The following is a 24,489-nucleotide window of genomic DNA, read 5'->3' as shown; positions in this document are numbered from 1 at the left end:
TCATCACAAACTTGTGTGAGCCATTGCAACAAACAAAGACCAAAGGGGCTCCGAAACAAAGAAGAATAAGCAAAAAGAAAAAGAAGCTACAAAATCTACTAAGAGGAACCCATCTGCTTTCGAATAGGCGAAGTGTGTTGATGAATGTGTTCCCTCCACTCAGACAGTACGTAAAATTAAAAAAGAAACCAAAGCACCGAAAGCAACCATATCCAATTTTGAAAGATACAACGGACAGTTCCGTTAGTTATGCATCCATTCGTGGATGACATTATAGATGTGTCAGGCGATGGTCATTGTGGGTTTCATGCCGTTGGTAAAGGACTTGGGTTTTCACTAGAAGATGGTTGGAAACAAGTTCGCGAAAATCTCATAAAAGAACTTGAGGTACGCAACGCACTCTACGAAGAGATTTTTTTACCAAGAGATTACACTCGGACATTAAGTGCCGCGAACAACTTCAATTTTACATGTCCGGATGAATGGTTCTACAGTCACCCGTACACTAGTATAGTTGTGGCGAGTAGCTTCAATTGCATATTAGTTCATTTGTCTTACGGTTGTTCGACAACTTTCTTACCCTTACTCAATGGTCCATCTTCTGAGGGTTACAAAATTGCATGCATTACATATAGTGGTGGTCACTTTATGTGCGTTAAACTCACAAAAGAATCTATGTTCCCTCCTATTGCACCGCAGTGGTATAGGTATGCATCGTTAGAGGCAACGGGTTGGCTTGAACTTGTTAGAGATAGAATCGAGGATGGAAAGAAATTTTACTCTCATGATAAATCGAATGAGCCAAGTAGTAGTCTGAGAAATTTAAGTGATGATTAAAGTGTACTGAAATACCGGGTTACAAACTTTTTGATTTAATATATGAATAAATTTAGATGATTAATTGTCTTCGTTATTTAACTTTCTTTTGTGTTTAAAATCGAAGAGAAACAGAAATATTATACAGGTCACGGATCCCTGAATCCGTTTTTTTTTTTACACAGTTACGTATCTAGAGATCCGTCAATTTCTAACAGGAACCCCTGTTTGAAAGGAACGGATCTCTGGATCTGTGCCATGTGACAGTGTGACGGATCCAGAAATTTGTTACTTTCTAACAGGGGTTACTGTTTTCCTGGTAGAAAGTAACCGATCTCTGGATCCGTTCCTTGTAACAGTGTGAAGGATCTAGAGGTCCGGGACCTGAGAAAGGAAGGCACGTATCAGGTCATCCGTGCGGCATTTTTTTTTTTTAAATTTTGGTACTTAAGGTCGCGATTTCTAAACCTTCCATTCGGTAGATCTTGGAGTCATTATAGTTTGATAGATATTAAAACTTGTTAAAACAAGAGTAACGATGTTCAAACATCGATCAAAATGTACGATACACATTGTTCACAAAAGAAGTTCAAAAAAAGTAACCGTTGTTCACAAAAGAAATTCAAAATAGCGAGACTACACTTGAGATTCTAAACCATAATATATTACTTCATTCCTTTTGTGATTTCCTCGATTTCTTTACCGTAGTTTTTCTAGACGATCTTCTTGGTTCGCGTTCTGGTTGAGGTTGATGAGGACATTCGGGAAGCGGCATTTCAGCCCTCGCATTAGTTGGGATTTCAAGCCCTAACGGAACGTCAGCTTGAATCGCTATAATAATCAATTCCATCTCTCTAAAAAACAACAATGGATTGATAACAAATTGGGTAACAAAATATAGCTACAAATTCAAAAGTAAAAAAAAAAAAATGATAAATCGAATACTCACGTAGTACGATACCGAACCTAAGTACTGTTCTAGTCTATTGGATTTGTACAGAACTGGGTTTTGTACAAATGGGTGAGATACTCTCTTGAACCAATTGTTATACTGAGCGCTTGCATCCCATGGAGCCAAAGATACCTCCTTCGGTCTATCATTCATGTTTGGTAGGTGATCTTCCCAACGCCCTCAATAAGAAGCCACATTACTAAAGTTTTTAGAATCTCCGTCCTTCGACACTTTTTTTTTGTCGAATCGGTTCTTTAGGGATGACTTGAACCAACCCAAGTTGCCTTAACACCCTATCAGGGTGATAGGGCTCGGGAATATCGTTAACCGCGATGCAACTAGTGTAAAAAAGAGTATTCAGGAAGTGGTAGTACAACGCCAGAAAATAAGGGATGATATGGGTCCCAAATGACCTACATGATACAGACGTTTAACGAGTGATTCCTATAGTATACGTCAGGTACTATAGAACACAGAAAAAAATTAATAAATAAAATACATACATCTCTCTCGGTCAGACCGTCTAACTGTTAACGAGTGCTTCCTAGAGCACATGTCTTGTTGCCTTTCAAGATGTGTTCCTCCCATCTATACATCTGGGGCACGTTAAATGTAGGATCACATTTTGGGTTGGGAACAGACACCTCAAGGTTGAAGTGTTCATCGATCCACGACTACCAATGTAATGTTAAATACACATTTATTATTCTCTACTCTAACATAATAAATAAATAATTGAGAGAAAAAAATAAATATGAAATTACCTGAAATAAAGTAAGATAACCAGCCAATTGGTTTCTTCCCCTCGAAGCAAAACCAATCTGCCGATAAGAATAGGCTGATGGGGAATAACCTAGTGTATCTCATACACCTAATTGTCTATTAGTGTTGGTAGCGGAATCTCAAACATCATATGTTTAACACTAATTCCAGGATCTATACATGAACATACCAATGAACTAGATTGGAAAGAAGATTACCTCTTAATCTCTTTCCCACGAACTAAATTCCAATCAGTATTCGGAAGATAAGAGCTCCAAGTGTAGCTCCTCTACTTGAGACACCGAATAATGACTTGAACTCCCTCCTTTCAGTCAGCTAGGACCTTCTTGAAGGTTGAGATGAAGAACTCCTTCTTCTTGACTAGATACTTGAGAAAACTCCTTTTCTCTCTCTCTCTCTGAGATGTATATTCTGAAACTCTTTCAGTTAACCCTCTCAGTTGTTGAGAATTCAATCTCTTGAATTGCCCCTTGAAATTGCCTCTTTCTTTAGGTTGTATAATTAGGTATATATAGAATTCCCTAGAAGAGGTATTAGACCCAATCTAGGATTCCATAAACCTAATTATTAGGCAACACCCAAAATACCCTCCATTGGGTCACTTAAGTGTGGCCGGCCAACATAGCCCTTTATGGGCTTCCTTGGCCAGCCCACTTAGGGCCTAGCCGGCCATCACATGGCCGGCCCTATTGCCTTGGCCGGCCATCACATGGCCGGCTTCCCTAAAGCCATTCCGGGCCTCCCTTTTGGGCCCGGACATGTTTATCTCTTTCGGACTTCCCCGAATCTTTCAGGACTTACCAATAACGGATCCAATCCACTTAATTGCCTTCATCCATCTAGTCAATTCTCTCCGTTCAAATCATTATTCTGTTGTGTAACCCTTGTAGGATCCGGTCTATGTTAGCCGCGAATCAACTCTTGATTCGACGATCGTAGTTGGCTTCTAGCTAAGCATTACGACCCCTAATTGGACCGGACTAATGATCTTCCAAATAAGGTCATTAAGATCCTAATAGCCAAATTGCACGCATTGCATCCTTGGTCGAAGGACACTCCTTCGGAAGGATACCATTCCTTCAGACTTTAGGCACCATATCCTTCAGTCTCCCACTTGTACTTAGAACAAGTGCAATGCTCGATTCCCATGTTTTTTCGTATCTCATCTGATATGTCATATTTATCAGACTCTCTTGATCCCGAGAACAACTTCCAATCCAAACGATTAACTCTTAATCCGTTTGAGCACGGCCATGCATTTTTCAGTTGTTTCTCATCAAGTGGCCCGGAGATACTTTATCCTGATTTTACTCAGGAAAACATAATCCATTCTTGTACTCCCACTCAATTTCATGTCTATCCTGTCTCCCCCAGTATGCCGCTTTTATAACCACTTTTTACGGATGGCGTTTGACGGTACCAAAGTTCGACATTCCTTCCATAAACTGAGTGAGTACTCATGTTTTGAGGAATCTCTCCAATTTTCTTAAATGAGAGTTATGACATCTTATAACTTCAACTCTTGAAGTACTCTCATTCGGCGGGTTTCCAGTGTATCGACTATACACCCATGAAGTTGACCTTTGAATACTCCTATTCCCATAGCCCAAGAAACAGCGCTATCTTGTCAATCACTCATGCTAGTCTTCATAAGTCATTATTGTCCAACTAATGACCTGGACTAGGGATAGTAGGATGATGTGCTTCCATGTTCACTTAGTAGGGTTTCTTTCATTAGATCACGTATCTAATAAACCTACCTGGAACACTCCATCCTTTTGGACTGTCGTCTAAATTCTAAACCACAATTTAGATGACGAAATAAACCCAGTTTATTTCGGATAACAAGAGTTTGTAAAATTTGAGCACCCGCGTGAACTCCTTCACGTTCTCAATTTTACAAGTCCTTTTTAGGATTTTCCTCCTGGATCCTAATTCCTTAGACCCGAGCATCTCATGATCGTTCTAAGGTGACAGTTTAGTTTCCTTTTCACTTCGCTTTGTAATTATCTTGCTTTCGAACTCTTCGTAAGCTGTTATGATATTATCAGTTTTCTCCCACTGAAATTAGTACTTCCCAAGTTCTAATTTTACTTTCTTATCTAGTAGAGTTAAGTAACGACTCCCAGCATGGAAAACTCTTTCCCATCTGTTAGCCCTTCCTAAAAGATTCCTATCTTTGTTTTCGGAAGATTACTTTTATGACTTTCTTCAATCTTCTGACTTGTATGGGCGACGACATCTTTTCGTACTCCAAGTACCTTTTAGATGTACGGGTAAACAACAATCATCTCATGATCGTTCTTATGTTTTCTAACATAAGTGTCTCTCCTGTGTTTATCACGGGAGTTGGGTAGAATTTCTCTCTAAGAGAACTTCTTATTCAGGCCTCTCCAAAACTCCTTTTGAACGAGTCTTTATCATCTCAGGTCTATCTCCATAGACTTTTGATGCCCATGGTTAATTCACCCTCGTCTTCTTGTCCTTTCTTGTATGTCTCCCACATACAGGACCTGAAACAACTCTTGTTTCACTCCCACTTACCTTCTTGTCTCACAAGATTCAACCATTCTTACTCTTATCTCTTTGGATTTCCGATCCAATTTCAGAGTGGTTTCTGCTATAGTTCTTTTGAATCTTCCCAAGACTCATTGGGGTTTTTGAGCAACCTTCTTAACTCCTTAAGAAGTTTCTAGGCGATCGTCCCTTGAACCATTCAAGTCGACATCCCTTGTCACGTAAGACGAGTAACTCTTACTCTCTTTCGTTTTAAAGCCGAGTAACTCTTACTCTCTTTTGTTTTAAGGCAAGTAACTCCTTACTTCCTCTTGTTGCTCTTTGTCGAATCCCATTCGATTTTTCCTCCCACTTGTCTTCTTAGAAGGACCCTCCTTTTAATGAAGACACCATCGAGAGCAACAATCTCATTGTGTTCCGATGTTTGGCGAGAAAACCCCGTTCTTCTTCTTGAAGAACTTATGTCTAACACTCTTTAGACATTCGAATAATTGATAATTTTAGAACTCCTTCTAAAATGATGTCCATATCCGGATGGACTCAATTATTCACTATAGCTTTTAGGTTTTTAGTGGTTTGGCAGATACGTATTAGACTTTGTGTTTTGGAAGACCGATGACTATAGAACTCATGATCTCATCATATTCTTTAATCATCCAGATCCACTTCTCGACTTTGGATTTGTTTCTAAAACTCCTCCACAATCAAGTCTTATGTCCATTCTAATCACACTAATCGCAGACTTTCATGTCCAACATTGTTTTCTACGATTAACTGTACTCTTGTATACTCTTACAAGATTTAGAATGACTAAGTCGGATCGTCCGTTAAAATTTACTTAAAAGTTAGATAGGCTCTTTTAAGAACATCATAAAATATCTCATATTTTATTTACTCCCATAATCTCATTACAGAGTCAATGTTCTAAAAAGAAATAGAAATACTAAAACTACTTTAAAGTATTGCCTATCGAGTCTATGATCCTTCTTGAGCTTTTCCAGCAACTCTTGCCTTCTCAGCTTTTGACAGGTTCATCTCCTCTTCAATAAATACTCAGCTCCCTCTCGCTCCTGTCATTCACAATGATAAGAGTCTTTTAGGTATCGCATACCTTGAGGAATGTGTATTTAATTGAATAACTTTTAACAATTTTTTTACCTTGACCGGAACTCCCAGCTCCGCTCTTTCTGTCTTCCAGGAATTTTGGACAGTTTCTTTTCCAATGGCCCGTGCCATTGCAATAGAAACACTTGGAATCAGAATGGGTACTCTTGTTCATGGCAACTTCTTTGCCTTTCACTCTACCCGTTTTCTTCCTTTTGAATTTCTGCTTCCCGTCCTTCTTAAATCCCTTTTCTTTATGAACCATTAGAACTTCTTTCTTAGGTTCAGCTATTACAATGTTCTCTTCGGCTGTTTGGAGCATAGCGTGTAGTTCTTCTAGAGATTTGTCCCAGCCATTCATATTATAGTGCATTCTAAATTGATTAAACCCACTATGAAGTGAATGCAAAATAATATCAGTGGCAAAATCTCGGCCATTATCGACTCCCAGTCGATTCAGTTTTTCAAAAAGACTAATCATTTTGAAAACATGTGGCCCTACAGGCTTTCCCTTTTCAAGACGCATATCCAATATCGTCCTTGAAATCTCATACCTCTCCATTCTTGACTTCTTTTGGAACAAATTCCTAAGTTGTCGAATCATGGTGTAGGCATCCATCTCTATGAACTTATCCTGAATATTAGGTTCCATGGTTGCCAACATGAGGCATGTTATGGGTTCGGACCTTTTCCGAATGTTCCTTTCTTGCTCCCTTTCTTGTTCAGTCGAATCTTCATTGAGAACAGGAATAGGTGTGTATAACACGTTTGCCTTATGTTCGGATCTTAGGACAAGTCCTAAGTTCCTTTCCCATACCATAAAGTTGTCACCATTCAACTTTTCTTTTTCCAGAAGCCAGCGAATGCTGCTTGAGTCTTTTGTTGTCATAATTAAACTACATGTAAGAAATGCGAAAGTGATTAAACTTGTTATCCTGGCAATTTTCCTAATTTGCCTATATTATTCTACTCTTGTTGTCCCCTTAGAATAATATAATTCCAAGATCCCATTCCTGTGAAGCTAAGCGTACTTTGGCACTGCCCTTAACTTCACCCTCCTGGGTGAGTAACTCCTTACTGATCATATCTCATATGACTCTTGGTTAACGATTTAAACATTAAATCGTCCTTTAGCCTCGAAATCCAAAACCCTTTTGCTGACTCGTTTGAGAATAACCATTTAGACATGTAGACCTCTTCATAGATCTACCCGTATTGTCCCGAGGTAAAAGATGGCACCCTGCTTTGGCATGACCCACCATCGATGAACAAGGGCTCAACAGGTGTCTTAATCTGGGTAGGCTTTACTCAAAATTCCTTTTGGGACTTATTACGTAATTTATCAAGTTGCGTTACTGTGAACTCTTGCATAACCATTCATGATTTATTACGTAAAAGTTTATGTGGGTTTGCGTAATGATTTGTTAAATCTTAGTATTACCCCTTAAAAGATCCCATCTTTTAAGTTTATTTCTTGTTCGCCTATGGTTCGATTGGATTCATATCCAAGAACCTCTATTGACTACTCCCACTTGAACCATGATCTCATCATTCAGTTCGTCAATAGATTCTAAGACCCTATACTCTAAGTATTATTCGGGCACAACTCCTTGCGCTTAGAACAAGAAACGATAATCCTATCTAAAGGTATACTATTCTACGCAATCACATACATCCATACATACAAAAATATGACAATCATAATAAATAAAGTACGTATCCTAGATTCGTTTCTAGGTTTTGCTATCGCATAGCTATTCGTGGGAATTTGTGACATCTCTATGTCTAATGTTTCTAAAGTTTCGTATTCTCAATACTTAAACTAAAACATTACGTTTCTTCCTTAATTGTTTCCAAAATCAAAATAAGGAAAAACTCTGTTCGGGTACTCCTCTAACCCGGGTCTAAGTCGGAAAAAATATGCTCGGAACCGGGAGAAAAGTCTGAAAAACTCCCTTTCAGATCATGGCCCAAAAGGCCCTTGAGTCTTACTCAAAAAAAATCTGAGTCAACCCTGGTCAAAGCCCCTTGACTGGTCTCTGGTCAACTCTTGACTCAGCCTGGTCAAGGTCCGGTCCTAGAGACAGCACCTTCCTGCCGTGCTATGTCTCTCGGGCAGACGCGTCCTAGCCCAGCTAGACGCATCTGTCCTAGGACAGACCATAGACATCTCGGGTGAGATGTCTAGGATGCGTCCTGGTCGCGTCCTAGACGCGTCCAGACCATCCGGTTGCTGCATATGCCTCTCGGATGCTTAATCCGAGAGCTGTTGGAACTCCCAGACGCGTCCCCGACGTGTCTGGTCTCGGGACAGCACACGTGCCATCTCGGATTTTTGGTCCGGGATGCACCCGTGCCCCACAGTCGCGTCCCAGACGCTTCTGTGCACAGACGGCTAGGCCATCCCATCTGGGATGCCTTCTGGACGCGTCCAGACGCGTCCTAGACGCTTCTGGATGCTCCGGTCGCATCCGAGTTGCGTCCGGAAGCTTCCAGTCGCATCCGAGATGCTTCTGGTTGCTCCAGACGCATCCTTGATGCATCCGGACGCCCGTCCAGTGTCTCGGTCCTAGACCGAGACTCTAAATAGGTTCCCTCGAGCGCGTCCCAGACGCGTCAGGGATATCCGAGACGCTCCTGTCTCGGAATCCTATTCCGTCTCGGACTGGGATGTCCCAGACGCGTCCCACGCGCTAGGACGTCCGAGACCCGAGAGTCTCGGACTCCTAGTCCGTGTTGGACTGGGATTCCCAGACGCGTCCTAGACGCTCTGGGATGTCCGAGACCCGAGAGTCTCGGACTCCTAGTCCAGCTCGGACTAGGATTCCCGGTCCTTTACGGACTAGGATTTCCAGTCCTTGTCCCTGTTTGTCTCGGACTGTCTGTCCGAGACGTGCTGGTCCGGCCCGGACGCGTCCTGGCCGGTCCGGCCAGTAGGGTTTCCAATTTTTTTTTGGAAATTCCTGCCGTTCCAACTTCTTTTCTTTTCTTTCTTTCTGTTCCAGCTGCTGTTAGGTACTGTTTTTGATCAATTCATCAACCAATCTTCATGGTTTTGATGATTTCTATCAAAATTCTAAAACCCTAACACTTGTTTATGAAAACTCTTTTCATAAAACTTTGTTTCTAGTGTTTCTAGGCCATGAATCTCATCCAAAACCCTAATTTGATCTCATCAAACTTATGTTTAAATCTCTATTCAAACATTAAAACACTAATATATAGTTGTTCAAGTATGAATCTAATTCATCTAGTCAAAGGTAGTTCATGCAAACGGCTCGTGATGCCACTGATGGGGAATAACCTAGTGTATCTCATACACCTAATTGTCTATTAGTGTTGGTAGCGGAATCTCAAACATCATATGTTTAACACTAATTCCAAGATCTATACATGAACATACCAATGAACTAGATTGGAAAGAAGATTACCTCTTAATCGCTTTCCCACGAACTAAATTCCGATCAGTATTCGGAAGATAAGAGCTCCAAGTGTAGCTCCTCTACTTGAGACACCGAATAATGACTTGAACTCCCTCCTTTCAGTCAGCTAGGACCTTCTTGAAGGTTGAGATGAAGAACTCCTTCTTCTTGACTAGATACTTGAGAAAACTCCTTTTCTCTCTCTCTCTCTCTGAGATGTATATTCTGAAACTCTTTCAGTTAACCCTCTCAGTTGTTGAGAATTCAATCTCTTGAATTGCCCCTTGAAATTGCCTCTTTCTTTAGGTTGTATAATTAGGTATATATAGAATTCCCTAGAAGAGGTATTAGACCCAATCTAGGATTCCATAAACCTAATTATTAGGCAACACCCAAAATACCCTCCATTGGGTCACTTAAGTGTGGCCGGCCAACATAGCCCTTTATGGGCTTCCTTGGCCGGCCCACTTAGGGCCTAGCCGGCCATCACATGGCCGGCCCTATTGCCTTGGCCGGCCATCACATGGCCGGCTTCCCTAAAGCCATTCCGGGCCTCCCTTTTGGGCCCGGACATGTTTATCTCTTTCGGACTTCTCCGAATCTTTCAGGACTTACCAATAACGGATCCAATCCACTTATTTGCCTTCATCCATCTAGTCAATTCTCTCCGTTCAAATCATTATTCTGTTGTGTAACCCTTGTAGGATCCGGTCTATGTTAGCCGCGAATCAACTCTTGATTCGACGATCGTAGTTGGCTTCTAGCTAAGCATTACGACCCCTAATTGGACCGGACTAATGATCTTCCGAATAAGGTCATTAAGATCCTAATAGCTAAATTGCACGCATTGCATCCTTGGTCGAAGGACACTCCTTCGGAAGGATACCATTCCTTCAGACTTTAGGCACCATATCCTTCATAGGCAAGCGCCGCTATTCTCCACGAGTAAGTCAAAATATCATCTAAGTTCTTCAGATAACGTAGATAGACAATAGGAACCTTAGTTGCACTTTTATCAGCAAAAAGAGTACAACCAAAAAAATGCAAGAGGTATGCCCGTGCAGTAGCATCTTTGACAAGGTCGGTGTCATCCTCTTCCGACCCACTGCGTTGCTGCCTCAACCACTTAAGCTCCACAGACTTAGATCTACCTAAGTGCAATTTTACACATTCGTAATCTAATTGTAAATAACGAGAGACTAGTAATTCATCTGGATCTTTTGTAGCATCTTCATCGTCATCATCATCATCATCATCGTTTGCATCTTCATCATCCGCCTTGGACAGAACAACGTGTAGACCTTAAATTGGAAGACCACATATGCGATGCACATTCTCTAACTTGATGTATGAATATTTGGCGATGTGGGCCAATCCCGTGTTCCGGACTCTCTCTTGAACACTTTGACACTCAATTTCCAGGTCCCACCCATTCTTCTTCTCCAAAACAGTACCCACAACTACGACAGACGTATAGTTGTGTACACCGGCCTCTCCTGAAAATAAAAAAGATATTGTGTTTAGATTGATGATAAAAAAATTCTTATCATAACTACTAAAATTAGAAAATAATATTTGCTTATCGATTTGTTCCAAATCGTATAAGCAACATGATTCTTGAAACAAGATAGAAGCGTACGATCTATCGGACCTCCAGAGTACGTGTCTGAAAATGAAGATGACCCTCCTACTTCTGTTTCTTCTTTAAAAAGGAGTACCATTACAACGTGAGAAGTAGTGTGGAATTTACTATTGCATCAGTGTTTTCTTCCAATATAAAATGCCCCTTTTCTTTAAATCTTGAGAAGTAAAAGTAGTTTGCTTATTTACTACTCTTACAAAGTAGAATGTTGGATTGTCTTTTATCTTGTGTTTTGTCCTGTTGACTTTCCAGCTAATATTTCCCTTTCTGGTTCTTCTTTCCTTCTTCAACCTTTTTAATTGTAGGATTTTTCACAGTAAATGGGTTAAAGAGAGAAAGACAGGCAAGACTCGAGAGAGAGAGAGAGAGAGAGAGAGAGAGAGAGAGAAAGGGTACGATGGTAATTTAAATTAATCTTTTATTCCTCCAGGAGAATGCAAAGGGGACCCATACTGATTAAAACCAAAGAAACAAAGAACACTTGTACAAATTAGGGCTTATTTGACAGATACCCATTTCTTGTATTTTACATATTAGTCTGGTTTCATTCATGATCAAAGATCTTCACAAACGAAAAATTATTTCTGGGATTTTCTTTTTCCTGGCAGAATTTTTTTTTTCCCTTCCCTTTTGGGCTTTGACAGCCATTACAACATCACCCAAAAAAAAAAAAAACTAGGTTTTCTTTAAAAAGATTTTTAATTGGATCCCTTTTCTCTTTTTTCAAGATTGAGAATTGGGTTCTTGTTCTTTAGTGAAAAAAAATTTGTATTTGATTTTTAGAGTTTCTACTAATCAGATTCAGTTGATTGAAGATTAATTCTGGTTTTAATAGAATGAAAGAGTTGAATTTTTAGTTTTATGAAATGGTTTGAGTATAATCAGGAGTTTGATTTTATCAATAGATATTCATGAGGGTTTTGTTCTGCAAATTCCATTGTCCTTTTATTTGTTTTTGTAAACCTTCAGCTCATCTATTATCTTCTTGTCCATTAAAATTGGAAAACGGTTCAAATGTTACTGGAACCGTTTGTTCAGTTCCTGATTCTGTGGGTGAATTATCCAATGAGACGATCGAGGACAAGAAGGAGACGACATTAGATGTAGAAGAAATACAAGAAATTATCCCTAAAAGTAGTCTTAAGAAACCTTCTTCTGAGTCCATTGATGCAGGAAGAGAAGTTGAAAAGGGGAGAGTTCAGTGGATGGATTTTGTAGGGAAACAATTAACTGAGATCAAGGAGTTTGAACCCAGGTTAGTTCTGTTTCTTATTTTTTTTTTAAATTATTTGATTAGTATTTGGTTGATTTAGTTTTCAGATTAGTTTGTTTTATCTTTATTGTTAATGAAATTGAAATTTTTAGGTTGAATTTCAGATTTGGCTATGTGGGTATGCTTGAAATACAACTTATATTTACTAGTAGATTATGTTAGGTATTATATTCAGGATAATTGAATTTCTCTGAGTTAAATTGATCTTAATATAACCTTAGATCCAGTTATATAGTTTGTCATTTTAGTAGGAATCACTAAAGACTATTCTATAGCATATTACTCAATTTGGCGGAAATTGCCTTCTTTGCAACAGTATACATAGAATCGAAGTAGTCCGCGACAATCTTGTAAGAAACTTTAACCCCTTTTGTGTACATATATCTGAACTGTCTAACAAAGAGTTGTGACGGACATAAACACGCTTAAGGATGCCGATGGGCTCCTCTCCCAGCTGAGCGAGGCTTGAGCTAGGGTTGTTTCTGCTGGATGACATCAGGAATAAATGGACAAGGTACTGTACTGCATATAGATTCCTGTAATCGCATATAGGGGTGTTTCATATGTAGGTAAAATGGGTAGAGCACAGCACACTTAGTTCTCGAAACTAAGGAATATACAAATGTTTGAAATTGTAACAATATATGTAGCAGATTGAGTCTCTTTAGATCTACTCAGTACTTTTATGGTTTGGCTGGGTGACATTGAAGGACATTCTTTCTAGAGAGAACTCCAAGGTTGCAGTTAAATCTACAAAAAATGTGTGATGCTTTTGTTTTGTGTGAACCCTTTATGGAGATATTAATCCCGTTTCACAGGACTTTTTGCTTCGTTAAAACGAAAAATGTTTATTTCCTTACTTCAACATTATAATGGTAAGAAACTTTGGATGATTGTAACTTGTAAGTAAAATAAAATGGGAGAAGTAAATTTTTTATAAGTAATATCTGGGCAATGGTGGAATCAGAAAGGTTATTGATCAAATATGCTGCAGAGTTTGGATAATAGAAGGTTATTAGAATTTAAAGCCATGTCCATGAAAAAAGAATAAGAATATGAGGAAACGTAAAATTGGATGAATTCACCCACTTACAGAGAAGGGAATAAGTAGGAACTTGGAAGGTAAAAGATCTTGAAAGAGTTGGAGTTGCTTAAAGGAAAGGTATTGAGAATAAAAGATCAATGAGAAGGTTATTTCGAAAAGTTATGATGGGATATCCTTATCCATTTCTACGCAAAGAGCTTTTGGCCCTGGCTCCTCCCATTAAGTGCTTTATTTTTGAAAATTATTGATTTAGAAAGGTCCCATCATGGACCATTATTATGAAGCAGTATGATCCATCACCATGTTGTATCAGATGTGTGGATTGAACTTATGATTTGCTTTGGGTCTTAGGATCATCAAGAGCTCTTTCTGAAAATTATTTATGTACTTTTCTAGTATAAATGAATCAGATAACTCAGAAAATATTTTTATCGGTCAAGTGTGTGTGTGTGTGTGTGTGAGAGAGAGAGAGAGAGAGAGTAGCGCAGCATATACATGAATAGTAGTTCCTAACTACGGTTTCTGTGTTTACTGTGTGTCCGTGTCCAGTCTAATTAGTTTCTTTATGACAGAAGCAACTAAATTTCATTCAATGAGTATAGTACCCTCTTCGTGGTTTCTTTCCCTGTCTTCGAAACACCCAAACAGTACACTGCACTCCTTTGACAACTCCCACCAGTTAAAGAGTATGCTTGTTAGAGGTTGTTCTTTCTTGGAGAAAGCAATTGATACAAGATCTTTTATGCCCTGTGGTTGCGTTTGAAACTCATGGGGGTTCTTTGTTGTTTTCAATTCGAGATATGAATGTTTTTTTATTAACACCATACTGCATATGAGATGTATTTGTCTGATAGAATTTATCACCCTGGAAGTGTCTATTCTTAATCCTAATATAGTAATATTGGTAAAGACTCTTCTTCACAAGGAATGGAAGAGCCTCTGTCCATTCCAGTAGGAAGTCTCCTCCTGATTCCTTACTCATGTTCTCCTCCTCTATTGACATAGGTTTCTTATTGATGCTCAAGAACCTCATGCCCATTCACTATATATATCCTTGTCGTAACATGGATATTCTTTTGAAGTATTTTGTCGTTACAATTGTACTAATATTCTTGCCAGTTGCCAGATATTAGTCGCTTCAATGTGGTATAATTCCAAACTTTTGTGTGCATCTTCTATGCACTTGTATACAACCGTTTACGACCATAAAATACCCAACTTTAGTTAACATGGTTTATATAACTAAGACAAGTAAATATATGTGCTAGGCTGTACATTTGTATCCCCGTGTTAGCCTTTTCCTGCTCGTGGTATTCCCGTTTGGCCGTTTTCTAGTTGTTGAACGTGGGACTTTGTACCAAATTTGGAGAGCAACACCATACCAGTGATCCATGTTATATATAACTTGGGAACATTATTCATATTATAATGTTCTGAACTTTTTTTTTCTCGTACGATGGGGACTAAAGTGAGACTTTCTCTACACGCTTAGGCCAATGTTGTTGAATGTTATACTAACTCCTTGTTAGGACCACTGCCACAACCCTTGTGAGATAGATTCTTGCTCTTTCTTGGATTATTCAAATTTTAGAATAAGGGTGTTCGTGATCATGGCCTCAGAACTAAGATAGTACTAGAGATCATGTATTCAAGCATCTAGGATACCGTTGAGAAGGAGTGTTTTTGTTTAACACATGACAACCGATAAGGCAATAAGTATGTGAGCGACCTCATTGACATTAACAGACTCGAAACACCCAATTTTCTCGCTCGTCTTTTCTATTAATCTAAACGTGAAGTTGAATACCTCAAGTTATAAATATTTGGAGAAACTTATCTGCATCTACATGAACAGAATATGGATAGTAACAAACTGAGAAGTATCTATGTGATTACTATGACCTTAATTTCATTAACTTATTACATTTTTGTACAGTGAATCCGGAGATTCTGACTATGAAGAGGAAGGTGTTCGAGGCTGTGTTTGTGTTATTCAGTAGTCGTACTTCCTTCTCTCGTTTGTCATACTATACTCATTATCAGCTGCATAATCGAAGCAGATCATTGATCATTCATGAGACAATCTCTTACCTATCTGGACAGCTTCGTTTCCCAGCTGGAGTTCGCTCTACAATGCTGAAATTGAGAAATTAATCTGGAAATTGCAATTTTTGCAATACAATGTCTGCAGTCTATGGAATAAATGAAACCATTTCTCTTTCTACATTTTTGTCGTTTGTTTTTCAACTTATTATGAAACATCCTGTTTCTTCCCTTAGATAATGAATTGTTCTTTCTTATTTTTCGGTTAAAAATTTATCTCCAGTGGATCTAAATTTTGAACTGCCCAGATCAGGAAAAGCTTGGCAAATTTTGGCAGTCATATATGCCCTTGTTCTACCTTTAAAGAAACTTGTTTCTGACTTTGTAATTCATTTAAGTAGTAATGAACATGCAGTTGGATTAAGAATTTATAATTTTTGAGAGAGAGAGAGATTCCCCATATTCTCTTATTTCTTTTTGATAAACTGCTAAGCTCATCATGTGATCTGCTGCTATGTTAGATACTATTAGGTTTTTAACAATAATATTTGGGTTTCTAGTCTACACTTAAACACACGTTAAGTCCACCCTCATATTAATATAGGATTTTAAGTCAATTGATATTTAGTCCTAATTGATCTATCTCTATGAAAAAAACAGATCTCTATCATTTCTATTTAATCATAATACCCATTATAACCTTTTATATAAGAAAAATCCCACTTTTGAAAATCAATCTCCAAAATTCTCTTTCTTTTCTTAGATTTTTTCAATTGATTTCAAACTTACTATCTGTTTCGCATATTTAGTATCAAATTACGTATATTTCTACAACAAAACACATTTAGTATAGTTAAAGTATGTCTAGATGTCAAAGTTACAGTGTTTTTCTGTTTATTGATTCTTGTTTTGTTTCATAAATAACGTGTTATTTATTGTTAAAGTTTCATACTTTTTTTTTATGTGTCATACATAATACATTATATATCAACAATATTTCTTTCAAAAGAAAAAAGGACTAAAATCCATTTTATGGGAAGATTTGACCTTAATCCTTTTTAGAATTTTATTTTGGATCTATAACCCGTGGACCCATTGAGACTCCACCATGTGAGGTGGAAATCATCAAATCCCCTTCACTTTACTCAATTGGCCATAACCTTCCCCGTAAATAGGAGAGACTAGGGATGAGCAAAATACTGGTGTAACTATTGGATCGATCAAAATGGAATCCTTTTCTGGCTAAATAACCAAACTTAATTGATTTAGTTTACTCGGGTTTGAGCATTTTAGAAGGAATTTTTTTCTGGCTAAATAAATCTAATTTCATTTATTTAGTGTACTCGGGTTTGAGCATTTTAGAACGAGTCAATCAAGATTTCATAACATACATTAGTATAAAAATCTATCTTACATACTAAGGGGTGGTGGTGGTTCAGGACATTTGGCGACATTCTCGTGTCCCTAATGTCTGGGTTATTGGTTAGGGATATTTGAAATGTCTCACAAATGTTCGTGGTATTGGTTGGAGACGTTTTAAATTTCTCCAAATGTCCGTGTTATTCGTTCGGGACATTTCAAATGTGATGGAGACCATCAAGATGGGCCTCACGGCCGAACTAGTTAGAGGGCCTCATGGCCGAGCCCATTAGGGTTAGAGTTTAGGAGTTTCCATGTTTTAGTATTTCCTACTAAGTCTAGGTTTAGAAGTTTCTATGTTTGAGTATCTTTGATATTTAGGAATGCTAATTTGAGTCCATCTAGAAGTTTCTAAGTTCCTATAAAAGGAAGTTAAGTCTGTCCTTGTTATTCAGATCAGAGAATATTATGAATCAAGTTTATTGTTAATCAAGTTTATCGTTTTGTTCTTTAGTTTATCAGTTTATTTACGTATTTTATCAGTTTATTTACGTAGTTTGTCATTGTTATAATGGTGGATTCCATTACTTTTACGCTTCCGCAACAATCTACATCAGCTGGTATTCAGAGCTTTAAGAATCTGGGAACAGATAATTTTTTAAATACTTCTCATCTTGAATGTTGGAATAATCTTCCGCGTTTAGGTTGGGATCCTTTTAGAGATGCACAACAACTCTATGTTGATCGAAAAGATCAAAACAAAATTAATGTCGATTCCAAAATTCCTATGTTTGATTATCAATATCATATAGATTTTTGGATTCAACAGATGGAGGATTGGTTTATAAACCAAGAAGTCCATGACGAAGATAAGGTTTTTGTTATCGAACAACACTTGTCTAAAAGAGTCTATGAAAAGTTCAATGCAATGCAAGGGAGACTCATTAATAAAAGAAAAAAATTCGTCGACGATTGGACTACATTGAAAAGTATCTTTAGGTATGTTTTTCTTCCTTTAGATGAATATTTTTCATATGTGGAGACAAAGATTGAATCCAGTAGACAGTTCTCGAATGTTACTTTGGTCACCGTGTTCGATGGTATTGAAGAAGTTTTTGACAAAAAAAATAAAATTTTCTCAATGACGGAGGAACAAGAAGAACAAAGTGAATTATCCTCTTTTAGCTTGAAAAGGTCAGTTCATTCTAGTTTAGATTTGATTAAGCCATATTCGAGTTTGGAACACGAAGATGAACGTGGGAAGATCGTTCAAGTGAAGAAATTCAAGGTTGATTTTTCCATAAAATATTATGTGGTGTTTGTGGTCTTCTTCATCAAATTAAAAGATGACGGGAGATGTTGCAATTTGTTGGAAGTTTCTTTCCTACATTTATTTTTGCAAGATTCTTTGCACTATGACATTGAAGCTAGTGATTTCGTGCAAGTGGGTGTCCTTCGACCCCAATGCACCATTCGCTCGAAGTGGGAATTAAGGATTGCATTGTTCAGTTTCACTTGAGGGCAAGTTCGTTCTCGGTCGGGGAGTATGATGGAGACCATCAAGATGGGCCTCACGGCCGAACTAGTTAGAGGGCCTCATGGCCGAGCCCATTAGGGTTAGAGTTTAGGAGTTTCCATGTTTTAGTATTTCCTACTAAGTCTAGGTTTAGAAGTTTCTATGTTTGAGTATCTTTGATATTTAGGAATGCTAATTTGAGTCCATCTAGAAGTTTCTAAGTTCCTATAAAAGGAAGTTAAGTCTGTCCTTGTTATTCAGATCAGAGAATATTATGAATCAAGTTTATTGTTAATCAAGTTTATCGTTTTGTTCTTTACTTTATCAGTTTATTTACGTATTTTGTCATTGTTATAATGGTGGATTCCATTACTTTTACGCTTCCGCAACAATCTACATCAAAATGTCTCTGAATATCTCCAAATGTCTGTGTTATTAGTTTGGGACATTTCAAATGTCCTCAAATGTCTGTGTTATTCGTGTATGACATTTCAAATGTCCCAAAATGTCTTTGTTATTCGTTTGAGACACGAAATTATAGACATTTCAAGACAAATTGGATTTATGGACATTTTGGAACATTTTAGTGTAAATTTGGATAGTCTTCGTAGAGATAATGTTTCTGAAAATAGGGAAGACACTTATGGACACTTGGAGACATTTCAGTAAGGATGATAATAAAAACAATTATTATTATCAAATTAGATTATTATATTACTATACTATTAATAATATCTATACAATAAAACAGAAGGAAAAACGCTGACTGGGACAAACACCTTTTTTTTAATAAAGGATATTGTCTAGGAGTCCTTCTCAAAATTTAAAATATAGTCCTTCGTAGAGATAAAGTTACCTATTTGAAAAATAATAAACGTATCTTTCTTAGAAATAAAATAACTAATTTAAGAAAAAAAAAGAAACAAAATAAATTTCAAGAGTTAAAAAAAGAAATTGAAATCCCTCAATTTATTAATAACTAATTTAAAAAAAAGAAACAAAAGAAAATAAATAATAAGTAAAATAACAAAAAATTAGGGTATCCACAATATAGCAATAATAAATACTACTTCATGGAAAGTCCTCAAATTTGATTTGTTCAACGGTTTGTGCCCTAGGACACGGGATATACCCTAGTTATTATTATATTACTATATTATACTGTTATCATATTATTATGGTATTATCTTATTATTATATTAATATATTTTTGTATTATTACTATATTATATTATTATATAGTATTATATTATTATTGTATTATTGTTGTATTATTATTGTAATACGATATTAATATATTATATTAAATAATAACATTGAAAAATATATTCTTGAAATATCAGCATAAATATATTATTTCATATGATTAGACAATAATGATAATATTAAAATAATTAATGTTCATCATTGTGTATATATATCCACAGAAGTCTACAAAAGTCGAAAAATATATTGTTGAAATATTAGTACAAATATATTTTTTCATATGATTAGACAATAATCATATTATTAAAATAATAAATGTTCACCAATTGTCTATCAATGTTCATAGATGTCCACAAAAGTCGAAAAAATATATTGTTGAATATTTGTACAAATATATTATTTCATATCTTTAAACCATAATGATAATATTAAAATAATAAATGTCCACCAATTTTCCTTCAATGATGAGATGATGATGATGATGATAATAATAATAATAATAATAATAATAATAATAATAATAATAATAATAATAATAATAATAATAATAATAATAATCACTACTCATTTTGTCTATGGATTCATTATCTTGAAATGTTTCCAAGACATTTTGTTTATGGACCAAATGTCTTGAAATGTCTACAAGACATTTTGTCTATGAACCAAATGTCTTGAAATTTCTCCGAGACGTTTTGTCGATAAACCAAATGTCTTGAAATGTCTTAAAGACATTTTGTCTATGGCCCGAAATGCCTTAAAATATCTAATGAACATTTTGTCTATGAATGTCCCCCAATATCCTAAACCACTACCACCCCTAAAAACAACTCGCTCAATTATAGGAGAGATAAATCTGACCGTGTTTTTTTTTCTGGGAGTTTGATAAAGAGGACATCTAACGAGTGATATAAAATCTTATTCATGTAAATCAACGCCAGACATAAGAGTATTAATGTCAGTAATGATTAATTTTTAATATACCAAAATCGGTTACGTTCTCTACACAAAATCTCCAAATATTCCCAAAATCAACACACTTTCTTCCCCTTTTTTATTTGGTTTCTGATTCTTCTTCACCAGAAAAAAAATAATTTCTCAATTCAATTTTTCATTTTTGAAGTGGTAGGTTTCTCTCTATCTCTTTATCTATCTTAAGGGCGTTGCCGAAAAGGATCCACTATGCCCTACAATAAAGGCTAAGAGAAAACATAAAAGATAAAAACAAAAATAACAAAGAAAAATAAAGTGTGATGTCAGAAAGTGCAAGTTTGACTAATTAAACAATGCATAAAAAACTATTTCAACAAAAAAAAAACAATGCATAAAAAACACAAAAGGGGACTATCTCGGTGTTTATGCAAACGGAGGGGGCTATACGAAAATAACTTATATTTTAGGAGGCCAATCAACAAATAGCCCAATATTATAATTATGTATCGATGTACGTGATACACAAACATTAGTCACTTGAGAGTGACTTCAATTGAAATATGTGAGTACTTCAACAAGTTTCAATCTAAAAGTGTGCATAAACTTTGAAGCATATTTAATGCAACTTGAAATACCAAATCCTATATATTATATTTAGGTTATTTTCGAAATAGTTCCTTAGTTTATGACCAATGTTCCGCCTAGTTTTCTAGTTTATCGAAAATATAGACAGGGTCGGCCCTGGGCTCAAAGCAGGCAAAGCCTGACTTTGGGCCACAACATTAGAGGGGTCACTTTAGTAGCAGATTTTCAAGGCATCCCACAGATCTAGTGATTTTGTAGATAGATTTTAAAGACCCCTACACATTTAAAAACAAGAGATAGGGCCCTATTTTTAAAACAATAGGGGCCACATTTTAAGACGAGACATTTTGAAGGCCCCTACATACTGTCCACCCACCTGTTGTTGATTCATCTAGAGACTTTCTTTTTGTTAAGTTGACCCATCTAAAGACTTAAGAGTTAATTTCTATTTAGGTCAAAATAATATAGAAAATAAGTGAAAAAGCATACAACATTTGAAAATTATTATTCAGGTCAAAAAGTTTGCAAATACTAAAATACCTTTTTTTGTCATTTTGTGTAACTAAATTCTTTTATTTTTATTTAAACTTTAAATCAACATAACTTTTGTTTGAGATGTCGGATTTCTATAAAAATTATATATTTAGAAATGATTTTTCATTAGCTTTCTAACAAGATCCACTTTCAATACTTTTTTTCAAAAAAAAAAACCCAGAAAAGACGGCGTTTTTTCCTTTACGTTTTTTTGCAAACGTGTTTGCACCAATCTGTTATGCAAACGTGTTTGCAACAATCTGTTATGCAAACGTGTTTGCACCAATCTGTTATGCAAATGTAATGTGTTTGCACCAATCTGTTATGCAAACGTGTTTGCACCAATCTGTTATGCAAACGTGATTGCAACAATCTGTTATGCAAACGTGTTTGCATAAGTTTTAGTGGAGAGAGGAACTCTTGATGTTATATAGTAATTGAGAGATGAAATGAGGAAAATAAGAAGTTTTATAGATCTTTGATATAACTTAAGATTACATAACAGTAGAGATTATACATAATCTTCGTGGTACCTTCACAAAAAAAAACATATAGCGTTCGCCTTAACCGAGAAACTTCCATCTCGAAAGAAAAATAATTACTCATCACTGCCTTTACTTCTAAACTATATCGTTGTGTTTTGGCGGCTTCTCTTGTAATGTCCAATCTTCAAACTCAAAGCCAGTGGCATTGTTAAATGGAATTAGGCTTCAAGTACCACCAAAGATAAAGCTAGCTTGAAGTCTCCGAAAACAAATCCAACGATTTTTCTAATCCATAAATGCTTATTTCTGCAGTCAATTTCAGGTTAATTAGGAGTATTAACTTGAGAAGAATTACCAAGGCAGAGAATTTATGCTTACAAAGGGAACAAAGCGTAGTAAGTTTTTATCCTAACTGGATTTTAAAATTTTAGAAGTAAAAAATGGAAGCTCAAATTCGCCTTTATTCAGACGATACAAATGTTTCCCCCCTCTCTCTATCTCCTTGCATGGATGGATGCATCAATGGTTGCCAAAATGAAGAAAGAAAAGGGTTACCACAAATGTGTCTATCTTTTTTTTTGAATTGTTCAACGTGTGTCTCGAACCCTTGACCTCTAAGGTGGAAGATTATACCTATTTTATCTTTCCAACACAACCAATTGAATTTATTTCGAAAGAGTTTTGAGCTCATAATGTCGCATACAAATACAAGAGCATTTAGTATTATCAAGTGGGTCTCGGTATAATCAGTACTTATGCCTCCTGAGAAGCGAGAAGCTCTCTAACTCGATTTCCAATTGCATTTGTTTCTACTTTCTAGTAATATATGTTGTGTGCCTTCTAGTAATATATTATGAACTTATCATAGTTCGATAGGAGTACACCGCCGAAGATTATGAACCTATCATGAACTATTCGACATTCTCAACAATCAAGCAACCAGCTAGCTACCCATAACTCTAACAAGAACAAGATTTCACCAGACTAAATCTTTTAGTTGCATAAAGACTAATATATCATATATGTTTTAAGATTGAGAACTGAAAAAACAGAAGTTCATTGCGATATTTTCATTTAGTAACTTCAGAAATTATATATGTATCAATGTTTCAAGAACTGAAACTCTATTCAATAACTTAAAAGTAAAATTTTAAGAACCAGATATCATTCAAATAACCATACCATTGTCAATTATATATGTATCAACGATATTTTTTTTCAATGGTTTGCATCTACGATTCATATCGTGTCACCTCATTAACTCTTACCTAGTCAGGGAAAGAAGCATTTTCCAATCGCATTTCCATTTGAAGTGTCTAGAACATCAACCGCACATAAACAAGACACCATTTTGATATATATATTTTAACAAAGCTCTCCTATTAAAGCACTTCAATTCGACACACAAGAAGTTTCAATCTTTTCCGCTAAAAAACATTTCAATATCCACAAACTCCATGTCTGAATCAACTTTCGGATAGCAAATACTCCACATTACAAAATCACAGAAGAATTTCAATATACAAAGTCCAAAAAGACTCAAAATATGCAAAACCCAAGCTCCAAAATTGAAAATTGAGACAGACTCATAGTCCAAAATGAAAAAAAAATAGAACACTAACCTCAGTTCCATCAGAGAGGATTCTAGCCAACACAAGTATCTCATATTGGTAAGCCTTCTCCCATTCAGGATTGCTTGTAATATCTCTTACCTGCACCAAAAAATTAAAACCCATGAAAACCCAAATCAAACAATAACCCTTTAATAAGAATTTTTGAAAAGAAATTAAGTAATGGGTTATGAAAGATAACCTGTAACTAAACATCAGAAAGAGAATTAGGGCCATTGAGAGTGAAAGCAGCGTGAAGCTTTTCTTTAAGACCATCACATAAACAACAACCTGGTTTGCTATAAAGAACAAGCTTTCTTGATCAATATGATTGGGCTGAGATTGAAGATTTAGGGATTAATGAAACCCATTTTGGTCTTTGTCTAGATAAGAAAGCCATGGATGATCTTTCTTCATGGCTTCTTGTGATCTTTCTTTAGGGATTAATGAAACCCATTTTGGTCTTTGTCTAGATAAGAACCCATTTAGGTATCAAATCTTCTTTGTCCGATTTCTGCACGTAGCTGATAATCACTAAAAGCTTAAGAAATATCAAAAAGATCATGCTCAAAAGATGAATTTGATGGTCTTTTATTACTTTCACAAACAAGTTCTCTTAGGTGCTGTTTGTTTTTTCAAATTTTCAGATCTGAAATCTGAATTGAGA

The 24,489-nt window shown here is 36.3% G+C and overlaps 2 protein-coding genes across 2 annotated transcripts; both read left to right on the top strand.

Moving 5' to 3' along the window:
* Positions 1-249: 249 nt before the first annotated feature.
* Positions 250-837, top strand: LOC147566779 (uncharacterized). The gene has a single exon (XM_086655572.1). The coding sequence runs from the start codon at positions 250-252 to the stop codon at positions 835-837; it is 588 nt and encodes a 195-aa protein (XP_086511698.1).
* A 10,848-nt stretch (positions 838-11,685) lies between these two features.
* On the top strand, positions 11,686-16,024 carry LOC147566778 (uncharacterized). Its single transcript, XM_086653324.1, has 2 exons — positions 11,686-12,491; positions 15,491-16,024. Exons 1-2 carry the CDS (start codon positions 12,148-12,150, stop codon positions 15,552-15,554), a joined length of 408 nt encoding a protein of 135 aa, XP_086509450.1. The 5' UTR covers positions 11,686-12,147; the 3' UTR covers positions 15,555-16,024.
* The last annotated feature ends 8,465 nt before the right edge of the window (positions 16,025-24,489 follow it).

The sequence above is a fragment of the Eschscholzia californica genome, unplaced genomic scaffold (assembly GCF_041429995.1).
Source record: "Eschscholzia californica isolate CP2 unplaced genomic scaffold, dmEscCali1.0.p SCAF_1, whole genome shotgun sequence".
Classification (NCBI taxonomy): Eukaryota; Viridiplantae; Streptophyta; class Magnoliopsida; order Ranunculales; family Papaveraceae; genus Eschscholzia; species Eschscholzia californica.
Note: the sequence above shows the minus strand (reverse complement) of the source record. Positions and strands in the feature narration are given on the sequence as shown.